The sequence below is a fragment of the Acipenser ruthenus genome, chromosome 3, assembly GCF_902713425.1.
Source record: "Acipenser ruthenus chromosome 3, fAciRut3.2 maternal haplotype, whole genome shotgun sequence".
Classification (NCBI taxonomy): Eukaryota; Metazoa; Chordata; class Actinopteri; order Acipenseriformes; family Acipenseridae; genus Acipenser; species Acipenser ruthenus.
The window spans coordinates 100,988,087-101,008,386 of record NC_081191.1 but is presented as its reverse complement, the minus strand read 5'-3'; the positions used below and the strand labels follow the sequence as shown (position 1 = coordinate 101,008,386).

General features: G+C 36.7%; 1 protein-coding gene across 5 annotated transcripts; it reads left to right on the top strand.

Moving 5' to 3' along the window:
- Positions 1–261: 261 nt before the first annotated feature.
- On the top strand, positions 262–12,824 carry armc3 (armadillo repeat containing 3). Of its 5 annotated transcripts, none has more exons than XM_034058559.3 (18): positions 281–563; positions 1,163–1,211; positions 2,385–2,502; positions 2,831–2,956; positions 3,754–3,822; positions 4,081–4,256; positions 4,964–5,158; positions 5,746–5,929; positions 6,713–6,865; positions 7,294–7,399; positions 8,324–8,573; positions 8,894–9,030; positions 10,144–10,312; positions 10,406–10,506; positions 10,595–10,696; positions 11,153–11,350; positions 11,515–11,677; positions 12,399–12,824. In XM_034058559.3, the coding sequence occupies exons 2-18, from the start codon at positions 1,164–1,166 to the stop codon at positions 12,603–12,605; spliced, it is 2,502 nt and encodes an 833-aa protein (XP_033914450.3). In that variant the 5' UTR covers positions 281–563; position 1,163; the 3' UTR covers positions 12,606–12,824. The 5 variants fall into 5 exon arrangements, with proteins under 5 accessions (XP_058875807.1, XP_033914451.3, XP_058875809.1 ...); XM_034058558.3 differs by having other exon boundaries at positions 283–563; positions 7,291–7,399; XM_059019824.1 differs by lacking the exon at positions 11,515–11,677 and having other exon boundaries at positions 262–563; positions 7,291–7,399; positions 12,399–12,517.
- The last annotated feature ends 7,476 nt before the right edge of the window (positions 12,825–20,300 follow it).

Sequence of the window (20,300 nt, the reverse complement as noted above, 5' to 3'; positions counted from 1 at the left end):
TGTATTATGTATATAATTTTCGTCGTCTTTGCACCTTCGGAACACAGTGTTCCGGGAGCTTTTTGGTGATAAAAAGAGGGTTCTGGCCCAGAACGGGTTAATGACAGCGCGTTATTAATCGGTTCTGATTGCTAAAATATTCTCCTCACGTGTGTGCAACTTTCTATGGTGTTTTTTAAAGCAATTGAATTCATTAAAGTACCGTTCCGGACCGTTCCGGCTTTTAGTACCCGATCCCTCTTTCTGAACCTACGCCCCTAAGCTTAATCATGTTGAGAAGAAAATACTGTAAGTCATAGTAATAACCAGTTCGGTTCTGCAGTATTAACCGCTTAATACTCAAACATTCATGTTGACTAATTCATCTATACATCGACATTTTTTGATGTAAACCCAAACAAACATTTGACATTCTGACTTCTCGCGTTAGTTTTTTGCTTTGTTCTGAAACGCGAGCTCCGCGTTTCTTAGCAACCACTGTCAACAGAAACGAGGAGTCTCGGTCACTGCACAGTTGAGCTGCAGAGCACGGTGTTGTATAGTACAACACAACACCTATTAAGGTAAGCAAAATATAAATGATGTATGTGTGACATCTTCAGTTCAGGTTTCACGTCCACTTCTTAGTTAAACAACATTGCCTTTACGTCTTAGTTTAATCTTGTGAATAAATATCATGCTATATGTAATGTAGCTAATGTTTACGAAACGAAGCAGTGTTCAACCAAGCCACTGTACTAATATAGCAATTCAGATACCGATGGGGGAGAGGGGAATCAATAAATATTTTAAAGACTTGCTAACTAAAGTCTTACCTCTTTTAGATTTACTACACTTTCCCCCACGTTTTCCTAAACTTGCTTGATATCTGTCCTGCCGCTGTGTTGGCATAATGTAGTTGATAGCTGTCCTTTTCAATGGCAATATTTAACTGAATACACCAGATTGTTGCTTTAACCCACTGTGTTGAAACCCATACCATTCCGTAAAAAATTGACTTATGTAAAAAACAACATCGGAAAAGCTGCCTCATTGATTTATATTATATCTATATATTTTTTGTTTCTATATACATTTTTTAAATACAATTTTCCAGTACAATATTCATTTGCTCCACTAATCCAGAGTATGATTAATGAAATGATATCTGTATGTTGCTTAGGATGGGTAAGAAGGTGAAAAAAGAAGCAGAGCCTCCTCCAAAGGATGTGGTAAGAGTTACTCAGAAGACAAAATATCCCTTATTCAAATCTGTCTAGAATCTCTGCAGGGGTAGAAACCGCAGTGAGTGCTTCTAGAATCTATGCAGGGGTAGAAACAGCAGTGAGTGCTTCTAGAATCTATGCAGGGGTAGAAACAGCAGTGAGTGATTCTAGAATCTATGCAGGGGTAGAAACAGCAGTGAGTGATTCTAGAATCTCTGCAGGGGTATAAATAGTGAGTGCTTCTAGAATCTCTGCAGGGGTATAAACAGTGAGTGCTTCTAGAATCTCTACAGGGGTAGAAACAGCAGTGAGTGCTTCACTCACAGCATGCCAGAGCTTTTAATAGCTTTAATAGCTTTATCCGTATAGTTTGTAATGAGCAGAGCCATCTCAGCAAAATATAAATGTCACGCACATAATTCAAATGATACTGATTTACAGCAATAAAAAATATAAAAGATGCATGTATAGTTATATGTTTATAAGGGACCACCCCCCATGGTTGAGTCTAGGATACAACTCATATTCATAGTTTTGACAACATCAAGTGAAACTAACAAACTGAAAAACTGAGTTTTCAACTATGACCAAAAAGGAGTTGTTGGTATTACTGAAGCTTAAAAAGCCTTATTAAAATGCTGTATAGTTTCATTGTTAACATTTAATATATTATTATATATGTATATATACATACACTTTGTCACATGGTAGAGAGAGCAATATCCATATGTACAGTAGTAATATATACTGTGAAATAATGTATTTTTGTAAAATGTATACAGTGATAGAGCTTCAGATTTTGGTAAATACGTGTGAAAATAGGTTAATGTTTTAGGGGTTTTCAATCTACTGCTTCCTTGTTTGTACTCTTAACATTACTGATCAATGTAAATTGTGCCCTGAATACAAAGCCATGATGTATATTTTCCTTTAATAAGTTGACAGTGAAAGTCAAGATAATTTATTGTGAATTCAGGGCAATTTCTTGTGAATTGTTATGTTATGATATTGGACTGAAGTCCACTTAATTAATTTAATATCTATACTAAAATGAAATATTTGAGTTTCATTTTGGCTCTTACTTCTATAAAGATGCTTTGTTGCCAATATTAAATTCAATGCACGCTATATAAACTAAAGAAACGATTCATATTTGACATCCTCTTTTTTTCTTCATAGTTTGATCCTGTACCTATTGGAAGCAAAAACCCAGCCACAGTGGTGCTTATGCTACATTCTCCAGAACAAGAAGTTTTAGTCAAAGCATGTGAAGCCATGTACAAATTTGCTGAAAAGGGTTGGTATTAATATATAAATGTGCTATTTTGTTTATCACATAATCTTATAGAATGCCTGCTGTACTTAATCATCCCAGCATCGTTAACTTTGTCTGCAACAGAAAACCTATTTCACACATCACCGTCGAGAACACGGTGAGCTGTACATCTGATCTTTTTGCACGATACGTATTACAGTATGTGGTTGAATCCACATGAAAATGATTAAAAAAATTCCAACGTTGTATATTAAGGCTGTCAAAATGTTAATGTCATAAATAAGACGCTATAAAAAACACAATGCTGTGGGATAATCTGGGTGTAATCTTTCTTTTTGCTTTTCTAAAGGAGACGAAAACAAAGCAACCCTTGTTGAACTTGGAGCTGTGGAGCCGTTGTCCAAGCTGATATCGAATGAAGACAAAGCGGTGCGCATAAATGCAGTCATGGCATTGGGAGTCATGGCTTCCCACAGTAAGCATAAACTACGTACATTGCGAAAGAAAAATAATTCAGGACAGCTTAGTACAAAGGTATAAAGTATGTGAATGAAAGGAGATAAGTTATGCATGTAAGCTGTACTGTATTTTTAATGACAAGTACAGTAAAGAAAATGGAAATACAGAAATGGTTAATATCTCTTATTCAATAAAGCATATTTATTAGTGTCTTGTAGGCATACTGTTCAAATTCAGCACTGAGGTTTTTTTTGTTGTTGTTTTTGTTTTTATAATTTAGCTTGATATTGCTTTTCATACACAAAATAAAAATATATCAATTGTATCCAAAGGTATATATGTGATGATGGACCCTATTCATATTGATAACTATTTTTAATCACTGTTTTTTATTCATAAAATGCAATTTGACATTCATGAAATTATTCTAGACTTAATACTACAGAGCAGTGTGGAGTAGTGGTTAGGGCTCTGGACTCTTGACCGGAGGGTCGTGGGTTCAATCACAGGTAGGGACACTGCTGCTGTACCTTTGAGCAAGGTACTTTACCTAGATTGCTCCAGTAAAAACCCAACTGTATAAATGGGTAATTGTTTGTAAAAATAATGTGATATCTTGTAACAATTGTAAGTCGCCCTGGATAAGGGCGTCTGCTAAGAAATAAATAAATAATAATAAACACTACTAGCAACTTGCTACAGTATTCGTTTATATGTATAAACACTGTAGATAATAGAAATACAGTTATTGTATTCATGCTTTTATGTATACAATTTATTTATGGTAAATAACAAATGTTATTCTTTTTGTAGATGATGTTAAGAAGCTGTTGAAAAAGCTGGATGTTATACCATCCATTTTAGCAAGACTTGCACCAGCCGGTATGTTTCCTTTGTGCCTTGTTTTAATGTGGCTCCCCAGGGACAGCTTGCATATACAGTAGCTGAAATGCCAGGGAAGTGGTCAAAGAAACTCATATACCTGACGGTACTGGAACAAAAAAAAGTGCAATAATACTAATGTGTTTGTTTTCACAAAATAAATACATGAATACACCCTGCTTATAATTGCATCAACAGCAACACAGTAGTTGTTAAAATGTATTATACAATTTATTGTATGTTTGTTTCCTCTCACAGAAGACACACTTATCCATGAATTTGCAAGTCTGTGTCTGGCCTACCTGTCTGTTGAATACACAAGCAAAGTTCAAATATTTGAACTCGATGGGTTAGATACTCTTATCCGCCTTCTTTCAAGCCCTGATCCTGATGTCAAGAAGAACTCCCTTGAGTGCATTTACCAACTTGTTCAGGTTGTAGTTCATTTTATGTATTCAAATTTGATGTAGACAAATATTATACATTTAATTGAAAATATGCAATTTATATAAATGCATATGCCGCTATTTTTCTAAATTGTTTACAGTTTCACTGACCTTTTGTATAAATACAGCAGCCTAGGGTCAGAAAGGCAAGTGGATGAGCCCAAATAGAAAGCTCTAGTCCTATTGTGCAGCCACTCAGTGAAGTATAAGGAGAGGAACAATCTTATTTGAAGTAGCATTCAGTTCTAAAAACTAAACTAAAAATCTTAGGTTTTTAAATATCTTGCTTTCTCCTCAGTCCTGGAGCGGCTGTTCAGTTCTAATTCCCTAGAGAAAGTAACATAGCGCTAAATCATCCAAAGTGTCTTTATAAAAGTAATAGGCAGCACCATTTGTTTTGCTGGCAATACACTGCTGTGCACTAGATGGCGCTGGCGCTGACACTTTGGCTGAACTGGCCTATATTACATATGCCTGTCACAGGAAGTTGTTGTAGAACTGGAGAGCAACTCCTGAACTCATAAAAAGGGTAAGGGGACAGTAAAAAAACAAAAAAAAATAAAAACTAAGAACACAGTTCATGCCTACAGAACTTTGACTGAATTCAGCCACAGAATAGGGTAATAAAGAAGGTGTGGGTGAGTGACCTGTACTTTGTTTTTGTCCTTTATGATAACTGTGTTTGTACATTACAGGATTTCCCAAGCCGTGCTGCCATTCGGGAGCTGAATGGAATTCCACCCTTGCTTGAACTGCTCAAGTCTGAATATCCTGTTATCCAGCAGCTAGCGCTGAAAACTTTAGCAACAATTACCCACGATGCAGAAACCAGAGTGGCACTCAGAGAGAATCAGGGATTTGAACAGCTCATTGAAATCCTGGGAAATAATGTAAACAATACAGAGATTTATTATGGATAAGATCAGTTATAAAACTACTATATAAAGTAAATATATATATATATATATATATATATATATATATATATATATATATATATATATATATATACATACATATATATGGTGTTGTTACCTTAAAACCTTGAGTTTTGCTTTCATAGCTATAACCAAACGCAAATGCATTCCTTGTTACAAGTGGTAGCTGAACAACAACTATTTGGCTCACAGAGGAGGGTAGCTTGGGTCCGTACAGCTAAAAATACCCTGGGAATTTAAACAAACTCATCTTTCTGATTTAGTAAAGAGCACAGAAGGCTACTATATATGGACGAATTGTGTGAACATAGATTTTTATGTAAAATAGAGCCTTCTGAGATACTGCAGGTGTCTGTCAGCTTCCCAGGACTCCTAAATGGTTCACATGCAATTTTGAAATACATTTTATAATAATTGTACAATTAAAGCACCCACCTTAACTAAGATGATATTAGATAGAAATATGTCAGCATTTTCCCTGTGACTGCATTAGCAATTTATTTGGCATTAATTAGCTCACTTGTTTTGCTTCCCACCAGGAATTGAATGACCTGCATGTAGAAACACTTGTGGTGGTATCAAATTGCATGGAAGACATGGACACAGTGCAGCTGATTCAGCAGACTGGGGGTTTAGACAAACTTCTCCAATTAGCCGAAACATCCACCCTTCCAGAGGTCCAAATGAATGCAGCTAAAGCCATAACTAATACAGCACAGAGCAGTATGTCAAAATTGGAATTAAATAGTTATGGTAGCACCAGTGGTCTGTGTTTCAGAGTATTGCATTCAAAGTGATATGTTGCCTCTGTCGAGAGTAGTAAAATTCTGCCACCTAGAATGATTTATAAGTGAAATCAGCTGTGTTCATTTTCATCAGCAGCAGAATGAAATCAAAGCAACTTCAACTGTGACTCTGTTTGCTCCAGTTAAGATTATGGCTTGACCTTTTTGACATGTGGTTATAAAACATTGTAGACGACAGCTAGAACTGGTGGCATCTCTTATTTTGATATTGGAACACTGTGAGATTGAGTTTTACAGCTGAGTTTTTTATACTGCGGATGGAAATGTAGCATTAGTCAGCAGAAAAAAGCAGACATTAATATTTAATTTGAGTCACAAGTTAGTTATAGTAGATGTTCCAAGTGGACAATATAGTTCCTCTCCAGTAAGCCTCTTGTATATGTATGAAGCATACTGAGCTTGAATCCCCAATCCCCAATAAATACCCAATAAGTCAGTAGAGCAAAAAAAAAAAAAAACCTGTCCCTGTTCCTGTTTATTTAAAGTTTTGCTACATCACCAGTTTGTTTTTCCCTTTCAAAAAATTCAAATAAATGTTTTGTGAATTTAGCACATTGTGGGGAAGTTAAGACAGTTTGAAGCTCTTCCATCAATACCCAGCTGATGCCACAAAGCACCGGGTGTGCCTTTGAATGAACTTTTATGAATGTGAAATGTCTTCATTTGTGCACCAAAAGCTGTTTTTACATCTCTTTGAAAGATGAAAACAGGAAAATTCTGCATGAACAAGAAGTTGAGAAAACCCTGGTAACCCTTTTGAGAGTGGCCCACGACGGACTCAGAACAGCAGCCTGCCATGCTATAGCCATTATGTGTGAGAACCTGGCAAGCAAGGATGAATTCAGGAAGCTTGGTGAGTGAGATAAAAACACAACAAAGAACTATAAGGACTGGCTTCCCTGTTTCTTTAACAGTAAAGTATAGAGCTGAAAGAATATGTAAATACAAGTCATTTAGTTTAGAGTTGTGTAAAATAATAATATTTTATCTGTGGTTTACAAATGATTTGCCTTTGATTGTTTCTCACTTTTAATGATTTCAGTAACAAAAAAAAATCTTATTACTATTGTAATTAACTGGACAGACACATAAGGGAGCTACAGGACTACTGTTTTTATAACGGTTTTGATATATGTACTGCTTTTTCATTTAAGAGCATGCTTTTTTATTATAAAGCTGTGGTTTCTTTGTCACTTTCTTTCTGCTTTGTCTTCAGCACAGACAGTATAGGGGTCACTTTTTCTGTGAAGGTAATATGTTATGAATGTTGGTTTACAGCAGGAATTCAGCCCATTGTTCAGTTGCTAAACAGTGAAAATGCAGAGGTGAAGAAGGCTGCAGCCTTGGCATTATCAAATCTGACAAATGCAAATCACCTTAACGCTAAGTAAGTTTCAGTATGTAAAACTTTAAGCAGAAGTTAAATAATGTGTCTTAAGGTTCAGTATTATTTGAAATATGATTTGCTGATTCTTCTTTAAGGATTCAGATAACAGTGGAAACAATGTATGGGGCATTTTATGGACAGAAGCAGAAATTATGTAACTTTCCTTTTGAGCAAGCAGTTTAACTGAGAGTTAAATCTTTACAGAGTGTGTAGTAGCAGCATTTTAGAGATTGATTTAAATGGTGAAATGATCTTAAGCAGATTCTTTGGCATGACAGTATATTAAAAGCATGTTCGGTTTAACAACTTGTGAACCCAGTAATGTAATATATTGTATTTGCAATGAAACCTACTTAATAAAAGAGTACTTAAAGATACTATCAGCTTGTCTGTAAAAAATAGTCAGAAGTTGCCCTCTGCTGGACAGATAAAGGTGTAATATTTCCTATTAAAATAGAAACTATGTCATTCTTATGGAGTGTTTGTACAGCACACACTTTGCCCTGATTGAGGTAGCATATTTGAATAAGGTTGTAATCCAAGGTTTGAATGAAACTGTACGTACATTGATTAATGACCATGTATAATTAATGCTTAATTACTGCTAACAGTTAGTCAGTATGATGAAAATGTTGCTTTGTATTGCTAGGAAACTGGTCAAACAATACATATTATAAATGCTTAGCTATCACTCATATGGCTGTATTTATAAAAGTTAGTGTGGGTTTCTGCAATATGATAAACAGTGTTTTTTTTTCTAATATGGACAAGGAGTTAAAAAGAAGAACAATTAGCAGAAAATCTGATTCAAATACAATCTACTACTTTTGTACGGAAGGAATTCCAAGAGTATGAAACATTCTGTGTGTATATATATATATATATATATATATATATATATATATAATTTGTACATTTTAACAGTGCTGTTATTGAAGCTGAAGGCACTGAAGCTTTAGTACAACTGCTGACTGATCAAATGGTTGGAGCTGTGGCTTATGCTGCTGATGTGCTCACAAACATGTGCACCCAAGAAGCTTTGCGCTCCAGTATCCTGGCTCAGGGGGCCATGCAGGCTCTGACAGAAGCACTGTGCTCCACCGACAGTCTTGTATTAAGCAAAGTGGTGCTGGCAGTGGCAGCATTAGCTTGTGATTCAGATGCAAGAACAGAGGTAAGACATTTATTGTTATTAATAATAATAATAATAATAATAATAATAATAATAATAATAATATTTTGTTTTTAATAGGTTGCTTGATTTTAATAAAGCAATACATTAAATAAACAGTGAATAGTAACCTATTTACCAGAAATGTACTGTATGTTCTGAGAATACTATTATATTATACAAGAAATCTAACTACAGAGCACATTTTAACTAATTATACAGAATAATGTTTATTTCAGAACTATGACTGTTTTAATATTACTAGACGAATAAAACAGTGAGCAGATGATTGATTGGATCTGTCCCTTCTTATTCATTTACAGCTAAGAAATGTGGGGGGGTTGGTGCCCCTTGTGAAACTGTTGAATTCCAAGAATGATGAAGTCAGGCGTAATGCATGCTGGGCAGTCCTTGTCTGTGCCAGTGATGAGCCCACAGCCATAGAAATGTGCAGATTAGGGTAAATATGTATTTTAAAATGCATGATTTCAGTTTTGTATAAGTATTGAGTTAATGGGCATGTTTGTTGTCTCAATACTTACTATGTTACAAAATTAGCCTGAAAATTAAGTTTACTATATATCTAGTTCATGGATAGTTAATATACATGCAGTATGCATGCTATAGTATTGCCAGATATAAGGGGCCTTAGTTCTCAAGGTCTTAACACCAAAATCATTTTTAATGGTAATGTTACAAAATTCCAAATAGACCCGAGTGATAGCTGAACCTTCTGAGTTGACTGTGACTAGCTTTGTAATATTAACAGTTTGATTTTCCTTTCACAACAAATTGTACAAATTGCAATTGGATAAATACATCTATAAATCAGACCCAAAGTAACTATTCAGCCCAATTCTTTTTAATCTTTTTAATTCTTTATTTACGTTAACTTTGCTAGAAAGCTAGAATGAAATGTTACCAAGCTAAGAAAACTGAAACATCAGTTAAAAACACTGGCTTAGTAGTACAGTATCCTGTATACAGCCCATTTAGGAGCATTATCTTTCTGTTCTAGCGTTCAGTTCCCAGTTGATCTCAAGCTATTTAGCTAAGCTCCTGCTTATTTAAAGAGTGCTTTGTAATTACATTGCAATATTTTACTCTTAACTACAATATACTCATATATGTCGGTTTTAGCATATTGCTATTAAGATTGATATTTTAAGAGTTTTCCATCGTACTACTGCTGGCTAAATTATTCATTGGTAGCCTTGCTTTTCAAGATGCTACTCTTGCCATACATATATATACAGAGTCTACTATTTATTACATAAGGTAATTTGAATCAGTGGCCAGCCACTCTGACCACTCATGGGTGGATCAGCACTCTATATGATATTTTACATACTCTATATACTAAGTCAGGCGGATTTGCCCATTGGATGGTGTGGTTACTGGAAACCAGAGGGACTAACATACAGTATGGTACCCAAATATTCATCCATGATTAAATGAGTCAACAAATGAGTCTAAAATGACATGAAATTATAACCCACATGATAGAAAAACACTGTTTTGTGTGACGATTCAGCTTCCTCTGATTGTGTTGTTTAAAAATTATTTTTTACAGGGCTCTGAACATTCTTCAAGAAATACATTTATCAACAAGTCGCAAAAATAACTTCAGTGAGGCTGCTCTACAGAGACTGTTTGACAGCAACCTATCCATTAAATACAGTTTTACTGGTTGCTTGTCATCCAGCAACAAAATCACCGATGGGTTTTACGACTATGGAAAGGTATGTAATAAGTGATTTTAAAAAACAGTCCATCACTAATACCAAAAAAAGGTTCAATTCATTTGATAATTGATGATCTTGTTTTTCTTGTAGGTAAAACCAGACCATAAAATGATTACATTAGAAGAACTGTATAAACAAAAAGTAAACCAGCATCGTCCAGTTGTATTCCTTAATGCCAAACCACCTGAACCGTAAGCTGGTTTGTTTTTTTAATGTAGTTTGTATTGAGTTTGCCATTTTTCATACGTAGAGATGATATGATTTCATATTTCTATATAGAGCCTTAACGGAACTGCCTCCTGTGGAGAACAAATCGCCAGACAGTCCCGGTGGCCGCTCTCCAACTCCTAGCAAAAATAGCAATAAAGACAAAACTCCAAGGTGTGTTTGGAAAGAGCTTCTATTGAGAAAACAATTCCATCTAGCTGATCTTGCTAGCCAACGCTTTTATTTATTATCTGCTACAGTACATGCAGTGTCACTAATCCCATCCCTGGAAATCTGAATTGACCTGTACTCTGAACCATGCTATCCTAGAGCAGGCTGATAGCAGCTAGAGAAAAGTGTGTTAAACATTTACAGTTATCATTTCTATTCACATGGTTGTTAATGATTTTTGGATTACTGCAAATAGAAGTATCAAAAACATAAAACAAAGACTAGACAAGGAACTTTTAGTATAGTACATTATGATGAGTATTCTGATCAGTTTTTTTTTAATAAGGCACTGTACTGATTCTGATAATATGGGAAACTTCGGGGTCAAAGCCAAGTTTAGAGATTTATGAGTATATTTTGAATAAATATTGATCAAATGTTTAAAACCTTGGGTTACAGCAAAGGAAAAAGTAAAGGCAAAAAAGAAGAAGAAAAAACTAAAGAGGAAGAGGAAATAAAAATACCACAAGAAGTGATAGTTGAAAAGAAGCAATGGCTTCTTCCATATGATCCCATATTTCACAGCCTTATCACTAATGTTACCAAGTCAGTGTTGCCTTTACCCAATACAAAGGAACAGGTGGTGGCCCTGGCAGTGTAAGTATTCAGCTTTAACAGCCATGTATTCACTGCTTTGTATTTGAGTCTGGTAATGTTTTAAGCTTCCATCAGCCAGGCAAGTTTTTATTTATGGTTTTTTTTAAGTTGTTAACAATAGTGGAAAGAAAAAAAAACACTTACAATGTTGATTGAAATCACAGGTTTGTTGCGGAGAAAATGGGTGGACCGGTAGAAAGAGATAGACTTCATGAATTTTTCTGGGAACTTCATGTCAGTGAGCTCAAATTTCAATTGCAATCCAATGTCATCCCAATTGGACAAATTAAGAAAGGAACCTTCTACCATAGAGCTTTACTATTTAAGGTAATTTCTGTGTTATTAGGTTTAAATATGCCACACATCATATTGACAGTAATCTTGGTTGTATAAATATAAGTAATGTAATATTTAACTTTATTACTGTACTTAGAGTAAGTAGTGGGGTTCTGAAAAATATGACATTACACGTCCCCAGGTGTTGCTACAACTGTTTAAATAACGTACATGTGTTTTTTTTTTCTTTTCATTGTTAACATTCTGACAACTTTTTACACTTATAACTATAAAGTCTGTTTCAAAGCTCTTTTCAAAATGACCGCTGTAGTGCACTGATAGAATAAGGATTATTGCCCACATTGTTAAACAGGTAACACAACAATAACGATCCACGATGTGGTACGGAACAGAAAAGCCAGAGCACTTGTTATGGTTTTTTATTTATTTATTTTTCTTCCTGCAGTGATTTAGAGGACAGATCTCAAACCCCAATGCACTAGAGTGGCCATTTTGAAAAGAGCTTTGAAACAGACTTTAAAGTTGTAAGTGTAAAAAGTTGTCAGGATGTTAACAATATAATGCTGTATTTTTCAGAACCCCACTACTTACTCCTTAAGTAACAGGAATAACCAAGAAATAGGCTATTGCCGTGTTAATGACTCCTGTTAGCAATTACCTAATCAAGTTATATAAATATATTGTAATTGCATTTGTTTACATGTTTCACATTGGACAATGTATTACACATATTTTCTTCTGTGTCCTGTAGGCTCTAGCAGACAGAATTGGCATCAACTGCAGTCTGGTTCGAGGAGAGTATAACAGGGCATGGAATGAGGTCTTGTTAGCTGATGAAGTTCCTAAGGCTCCAGGAAAACTCTTTCCCCCCAAGGCATATGCAGTAGATCTCATGCACAGCCCTGGACACTTGATGAAAAAAAATAGCCCTGAGGCCATTCAGTATCAATGCATATAATGGATTTCCTAAAGCAATAAATGTATACCTTAAGTAATTCTTCTAACCAATTTGCCAAAAGTGTATAACCATAACAGAATTGCATATGCATAAAAGATGTGGCCAACATAACTGATACAGTACCTACAAAAGAGTATTTGTGGATTTCTGATACCTTCATGTATAATTAATATAGTGTAATTAAGTATTGGCTATTAAAAGTATTACCTTTTTAAGTAATTTTGGCAGTGTTGTGCTTTGTTTCAGTATCCAACAAGAAAAGGAGAGATAATCCATTTTATTGGACTAACTAAACAATAATGAATCAATAATTAATATCCAACAAGAAACAAAACAACTTATTTAATTCTGATGACACTTTCTAAGGACCTTTAGAAATTCAGTGTTTTTAAGTGTGTCATAATATGACGGTGTATGTCTGTCTCACCACCACACTTACATTTTTACATTTATCCAGAGACATTCTTATACACAAGTTATTAAGCGTATCAGAGTCTGGGGATATGGAGACGCCCTGTCTGTCTGATTGTCTGTCCCTACCTCACACTTACATTTTTAAATATATCTAGAGAAACACTTTTTCAATTGTGATGGAACGTAATAATAATAAAAAAGTTTTAGCGATATAAGAATTTATCATCCACATTTTAAATAGGCTTTGTACAATATCTCTTAGTGTACATATAATTGTCCCAGAATAGAATCCTGTAGAATATAAAATATCCAGCAGAAGATAGGCAAGGAGATGCCTAAATAAGAGTTAAAGTACATCAGGTTTTCAATGAGAACAGTACCTCAATTTGTTTTTAATGAAATGTTTACATGTTGTTTTTAGTTACACGCGGTGGCGAGCTAGTGGAAGAGAAGGGAACACAAACTAACACATTGCTTTGACTGACATATGGAGATTGTTTACACACCTTGAAAATCTATAAATTCTGCAAATCAGTTGCATTTGTGGAAGGTTAATGTACTCAGGCTGGTTTTTTTTATCAGCAGTTTTTTTTTCCCTGCTTTTTTTTTTTGCCAGTAAATCAGGTGCATGAACTAGTTATACAAAACTAGATCAGTAAATATGTTTCAATCTTGACTTCCAAATCACAATTTACATGTGCTATAGGTCTATTTGGTCACTCACTTTTGAAGTTCTCTCTTTTAACTGATTAATTTGATAAAAATGTAATTTATAAAATCCTTGTTAAAATTCAGTTCCAGACACAATTAGTGCAATTATAGTGGTGCCATAATTAAAATTGAATCCTTAGGGATAATCAGTTTTCAGTGTTTTACTTAAAAATGTAATCTTTTAATTATGCAGTATTAACATTGCTTCCAAATTTTTATTTTATATTTAGCATAATCTGTAAGTACAGCATGCTTTCAAACCAAAGCATGCTTTGGTGCATGCTTATTATCTCCCTTATGGGAATCGTCCCCTTGCAATGGTAATGTGTATATGTAGAAAACATTGATAAAGAAATCCTTTAGCACAAGTTCTTAAGTATCTGATTCTGGAGGCATATGGAGGTATCATGTTTGTCCATCAATCTGTGTGTATATCACAGTTGTATATAAACATACAGTATATGTAGAAAAATGTTTGCCTGATTGTATTTAACCTTGTTAGGGGCATTCTGTAACATATTGAGAAAGTTAATCAGAATCTGAGGGCATAGGGAGGCAATGCCATTTTACACCTACAATTTTTTATAACATAGGTGCATATGGTGGAAATATGTGATCTAGTATTTCATGATACTGATTAGATAGCTCGAATTCTGTATTTAAATATGATGTGCTAGTTCTTTTGAGTTTACAGCCATTGCGAGGGATGTCGTGGGGCATGGAAAAGGGGGTCTTGGTCTCAGTTCAGCTCCTCCTACATGGCACAAGGCAGCCCCAGCTCAACGGAGGAAGCTAGTAGTCAACGAGGTGCAAAAGCAGGCGGAGAGGATGAGGTGCGTAAAGGCCGTTTCCCAGGCCAAGCAGGGAGAATAAATGAGATGGGAGTGTGGAACAACGCAAGATCGGCTGGTAAGACCTATGGACAATGGAACAGAGCAGGATCAGTTTCTTCATAAGGTCAACATATGATGTTCTCCCATCACCACAGAACCTAAACCTCTGGGTAGGAGAGGATCCCTCATGTCCTTTGTGTTCATCACCTGCAACATTAAGGCACATTTTGACAGGATGTAAGGTGGGTCTTAGCCAAGGACGGTTTACTTGGTGCCATGACCAGGTGCTGCGATGTTTGGCCTTAGCATTGGAAGACAAGTATAACATGACCAATAAATTGCCACCAGTTCCATCAAAACATTACACACAAAAGACAACATTTCTCCGCCCAGGAGAGCAACCGCCAAGAAAAGGTTTTAAAACAAAGCCTCGCCCAGGACAGCTGGAAGCTGCTAGAGACTGGAAAATGCTGGCAGATGTTGGTCAATGGCTTATTTTTCCACCACTAACCTTCGACCAGATATTGTCTTGTGGTCTGGTATCAGCACGTCTTGTTCACCTGGTAGAGTTAACAGTGCCGTGGGAGGATGCTGTAGATGAGGTGTATGAGAGGAAGAAACTGTGGTATGCTCAACTAGCCGCTGAAGTGGAATAGCGAGAATGGAGAGTCCGGGTTTACCCAGTGGAGATGGGTTGTCGAGGATTTGTGGCACACTCTACAACCCGGTTTCTCAGAGACGTCGGTTTCAGTGGCCAAGAGTTGCGTCGCACAGTGAAGAACTTATCTGAAGCAGCAGAGAGGAGCAGCAACTGGCTGTGGTTGAGACGGAAAGATTCTGGTTGGGGATCTCAAGCACAATAGAAAGAAAGAAACACTGATGTACGGGTAAGTAAGCTGGGCTGAGTTGAGTGGGGGATGGAGTGGGGTGATGCCGGGACACCAGAATCACCGTCGAGCCCTCTTGAGGTGTTGTGGGCTAGTCGACGAAACACAGAGGATGGAAGGTGCGCACTTGAAGACCCCAGAAATGTACCCTACTTAGCTCAATCCAGACAGTTGTCATGCTGATACGCTGGGGACACCGCACTGTGGTTGATCCCCGGAGCCAGCATCACAGTCGTTGTGTGTGCTGATGCGCTAGGGAGGCAATAAGCTGATCCCTGGAGCCGGCATTACACTTCAGCCATCAACACCAGGCAGAAGGATATCTACATCATCATATGGAAGGAAACGCAAATGGATGGAGACACAGATGGATCACATTAGTTTACTGTAAAGCTACGTCTTAGTTGGTGTTTATCTTGGTGAGAGCCGAGTTCAAATCAGCATCATGTAATGGAAGTCACAGCCATTGCGAGGGATGTGTATCTCATAGACTCTTGTCATAATGTTTGAATTATAATTCTTATTAGTGAAACAATGTGCAAGTTGTTTTCTTGCTTGCTGGCATGGTCATTTGCAGGTTGTTTTTTTTCTGTCCTTTAGAAAAGACGGAAAAAAATGGACTGCATTGGAGCCTAAGCTTAGTAAATCAAGCAGTAAGTTTCACCCCTTCCATCCAGCAGGACTTTGAAGTAAGACTTTGAACATAGCATTGCAGGGCTGGTTACAAACAGAAGACAGACTGCAAACAGTGTCGACACAGCCAGGTTAAACAAATCAGGAAATGACGGGTATGTTTTCAGCTAAATGGATTGGAACCAAACATGTATTCTGGTGGACATATAACTGAATCTAAGGTCCAAACGTCTGTATAAATGAAGATAAAAGAAAGGGAGAGGATTCTTGGAAATCAATAAAAAGGGAAAATGCTGTTTTTTTTTTCTTATCAGTTTTAGGTTACACTTCAACTGAAGTACCAACAGACCCTAACATTATTTATTATAAGGCTTTTCTCTAAATAAAATAAAATGCTGTATTCATTGTAGTCCTATACATTTATTGCCATGGTGTGTTAAAAGTGCATGAATATGGGACTGACTTTTAAACATTTTAGAGTAATGCCTATAGTATGCCTGCTGTAGATCTAGAACATAAGAAAGTTTACAAACGAGAGGAGGCCATTCGGCCCATCTTGCTCGTTTGGTTGTTAGTAGCTTATTGATCCCAAAATCTCATCAAGCAGCTTCTTGAAGGATCCCAGGGTGTCAGCTTCAACAGTATTACCAGGGAGTTGGTTCCAGACCCTCACAATTCTCTGTGTAAAAAAGTGCCTCCTATTTTCTGTTCTGAATGCCCCTTTATCTAATCTCCATTTGTGACCCCTGGTCCTTGTTTCTTTTTTCAGGTCGAAAAAGTACACTGGGTCGACATTGTCAATACCTTTTAGAATTTTGAATGCTTGAATCAGATCACCGCATAGTCTTCTTTGTTCAAGACTGAACAGATTCAATTCTTTGAACCTGTCTGCATACGACATGCCTTTTAAACCCGGGATAATTCTGGTTGCTCTTCTTTGCACTCTTTCTAGAGCAGCAATATCTTTTTTGCAACGAGGTGACCAGAACTGAACACAATATTCTAGGTGAGGTCTTACTAATGCATTGTAAAGTTTTAACATTACTTCCCTTGATTTAAATTCAACACTTTTCACAATATATCCAAGCATCTTGTTGGCCTTTTTTATAGCTTCCCCACATTGTCCAGATGAAGACATTCCCATATGATATTTATAATGCACATTTTTATTGCTTGCGTGCAGTACCTTACACTTTTCTCTATTAAATGTCATTTGCCATGTGTCTGCCCAGTTCTGAATGCTGTCTAGATCATTTTGAATGACCTTTGCTGCTGCAAGTGTTTGCCACTCCTCCTATTTTTGTGACGTCTGCAAATTTAACAAGTTTGCTTACTATACCAGAATCTAAATCATTAATGTAGATTAGGAATAGCAGAGGACCTAATACTGATCCCTGTGGTACACCACTGGTTACCTTGCTCCATTTTGAGGATTCCCCCTAGTGGAACCTGCGATCAGGGTCTTGTATTTTTAAAATAAAAACGTAGCAATACACTTATGCATAAAATATACAAATAGAAACAAAATTAATGTGGTTCATTATTAAACATTAACACTGCCTCTATACATTGTTCAAACATTAAATGTTGAAGTTGCTGCTGTACAATAGCAAGCAATTATTTCTGTAAGATCCCTGTAGTTTCCCCTTTTAAGTGAATCTGGCGTTTCACCGTGACCACATTTTGCAAGTTCCTGAAGAGCTAGATATGCTGTGACGGTTTATAGATTTGTACCCAGATGTTTAAAAATAGGTAAATAAGCCATACTTTGTCCATGTGAGCAAACTACTACAGTTACTGAAAAGTAAACACAGGTCCAGCAAGACAATTATGAGCTACAACCCTGGTCAGCCAATCCACTCTGGCACACCAACCACTCCGAAATGACCTGTACTTGTTAGAATTTTTGTTAGTGGCCTCCCTTCAGATTTTATACAAAGTTTTTCTGTGTAATCTAGCATGGCAAACTGAGTCTTCATCAGCCAATCAACAATATTGTCCTCCACTCTACCTTAAAAATGCCTGCACAAGACAAGCCCCAAGGGCTAACAAGATGATAAAACAGCTGGGTTTAAATATATTGGGTGTTTTTTTTTCCTACCTTTATGATGGATTTCTTTTTTTCTGGTCACTTCTAAATCTTCATAAAATTGGATGCAGTTTCCATTATTCAACGCTTCACTCATAATCGTGCATTCTCAGTACAGTGCTCCAGCAAGGGGCAAGGGTAGGTGGATCCTCCAATTAAAATAAGGGATCAGAATATGTTATCTGCCATTGCTAGTACTGTGGTTAAAAGCAGGTGATGTTTATAACAGAGGCTTGCCTCCTCTGAAGGAAAAATAAATCTCTGGGCTCTAGAATTGCTGTTAATATAGGAATGGTGACTCTAGGATTTAGGTTAAAATGTCATTATTTTCTTAAATTTTAGACAATAATTGTATTTTTTTTTGCAATTTTGAGGAGGCACTGCCTCCCTTGCCTCCACTAAGGAGCCTCCATTGGTTTAATACTAATACTTTATTAAACTTCAAAATCAGCATGCAATACCTAAAAAGTGTTTTGACAACAGGGTGTGCCATCTTCATTTCTTTCTCTGCTCTAACAAATGACTTGTAAATAAACCTTTTTTATACCTAACCTATGGTTACATCATTCTTCCTCTGAAATATCGTTGCTACTGTAAACAATGCCGCTACTTCTGAAAAGATTCTGTGTATTTTACTGCAAAGCCAATCATTTGCAATCCGTTAATCATGGATGATCAGATATAGACATTGTTTTAATATACTTCACCATTTCTTTTGCCATGATACAGAACTTTACCTTTAGTTCTTTTTTTAGTGCTTTTTCATCGATTATAATGCATCTTTAATGAATTCTAATACATTCCAGCTGTTTCCTTTTTGTAAATAATGGCCTCATTTCATGGTTCACAGACAACCTTCATTTGACCCGACTTGTCATCCATTGAAGAATATGCTTGAAGCGATCACCAGGAGATGGTTTCAATCAACCTTTTCACTGACAAAACAAGGGAATGAAACAACCACATAGGCCCACTGCTCAGACTGATGAGATAATGATGGAAGGATGTTGCATGTTTCTAATCAGAAAGGTAACACAGTGTAACAATTTTATTTATTTATTTTGGTTCCTGGGTAGTAAGTGTTATTTCCTAATTGCTTATGCCTCAAAAGTATAGAAAATGGCTATTATTCCCCACAAACTTTGCTTTTGTGACCAGGACAGTGATATTTTGAAATTTACCTATTTTCCAGAACATTCCAGATAGATTCAGTGCTGAGTAAACTTGGAGTAACTTCTAGAACTTTCTAGAACTTTCCAGTAATATAAATAGTAGTATAAATACAGGGGCCTTAAGCCCACCAGTTCAGTTTAGTTCCAGCTGCCTAAGTGGATACATATCTGCATTTTTCTGAGATGGCATCAAGGTCATAGGAGACTTCAAAATGGTGGCATTCCTGATGGGTCTCCAAGGCGGTTTTACCAAGTTTCCCTGCTATCTTTGCCTATGGGACAACGGGGACACCAAGGCGCACTACCACAGGCGGGACTGGCCACAGCGGACCGAGTTCTCTGTGGGGAGGAACAACGTCAAGTGGGAGCCACTGATGGACCCCCGGAAGGTGCTGATGCCACCACTGCACATCAAATTGGGCCTTATGAAACAATTTGTCAGAGCTCTAGATAAGGAGTCGGCAGCCTTCAAGTACCTTCAAGACTTCTTCCCTAAGCTGTCTGAGGCAAAGGTCAAAGCTGGTGTCTTCGTCGGACCACAGATAAAGAAGATCCTGGAGTGCAATGAGTTTCCCAAAAAGCTCACTAGGAAGGAGAAAGCGGCTTGGAACAGCTTTGTCGCAGTGGTTCGGGGCTTCCTGGGCAATCACAAGGCCAAAAACTATGTGGAGCTGGTTGAGACTCTGGTGAAGAACTACGGCACAATGGGCTGTAGGATGTCCCTCAAAGTCCATATCCTTGATGCTCATCTTGATAAATTCAAGGAGAACATGGGAGCGTACTCAGAGGAGCAAGGCGAGCGCTTCCACCAGGATATACTGGACTTTGAACGCCGCTACCAAGGACAGTATAACGAGAACATGATAGGAGACTACATTTGGGGGCTGATTCGTGAAAGTGATTTACAGTATATTCGTAAATCTTGAAAAACTACTCACTTCTAAATCTTTTGTAGT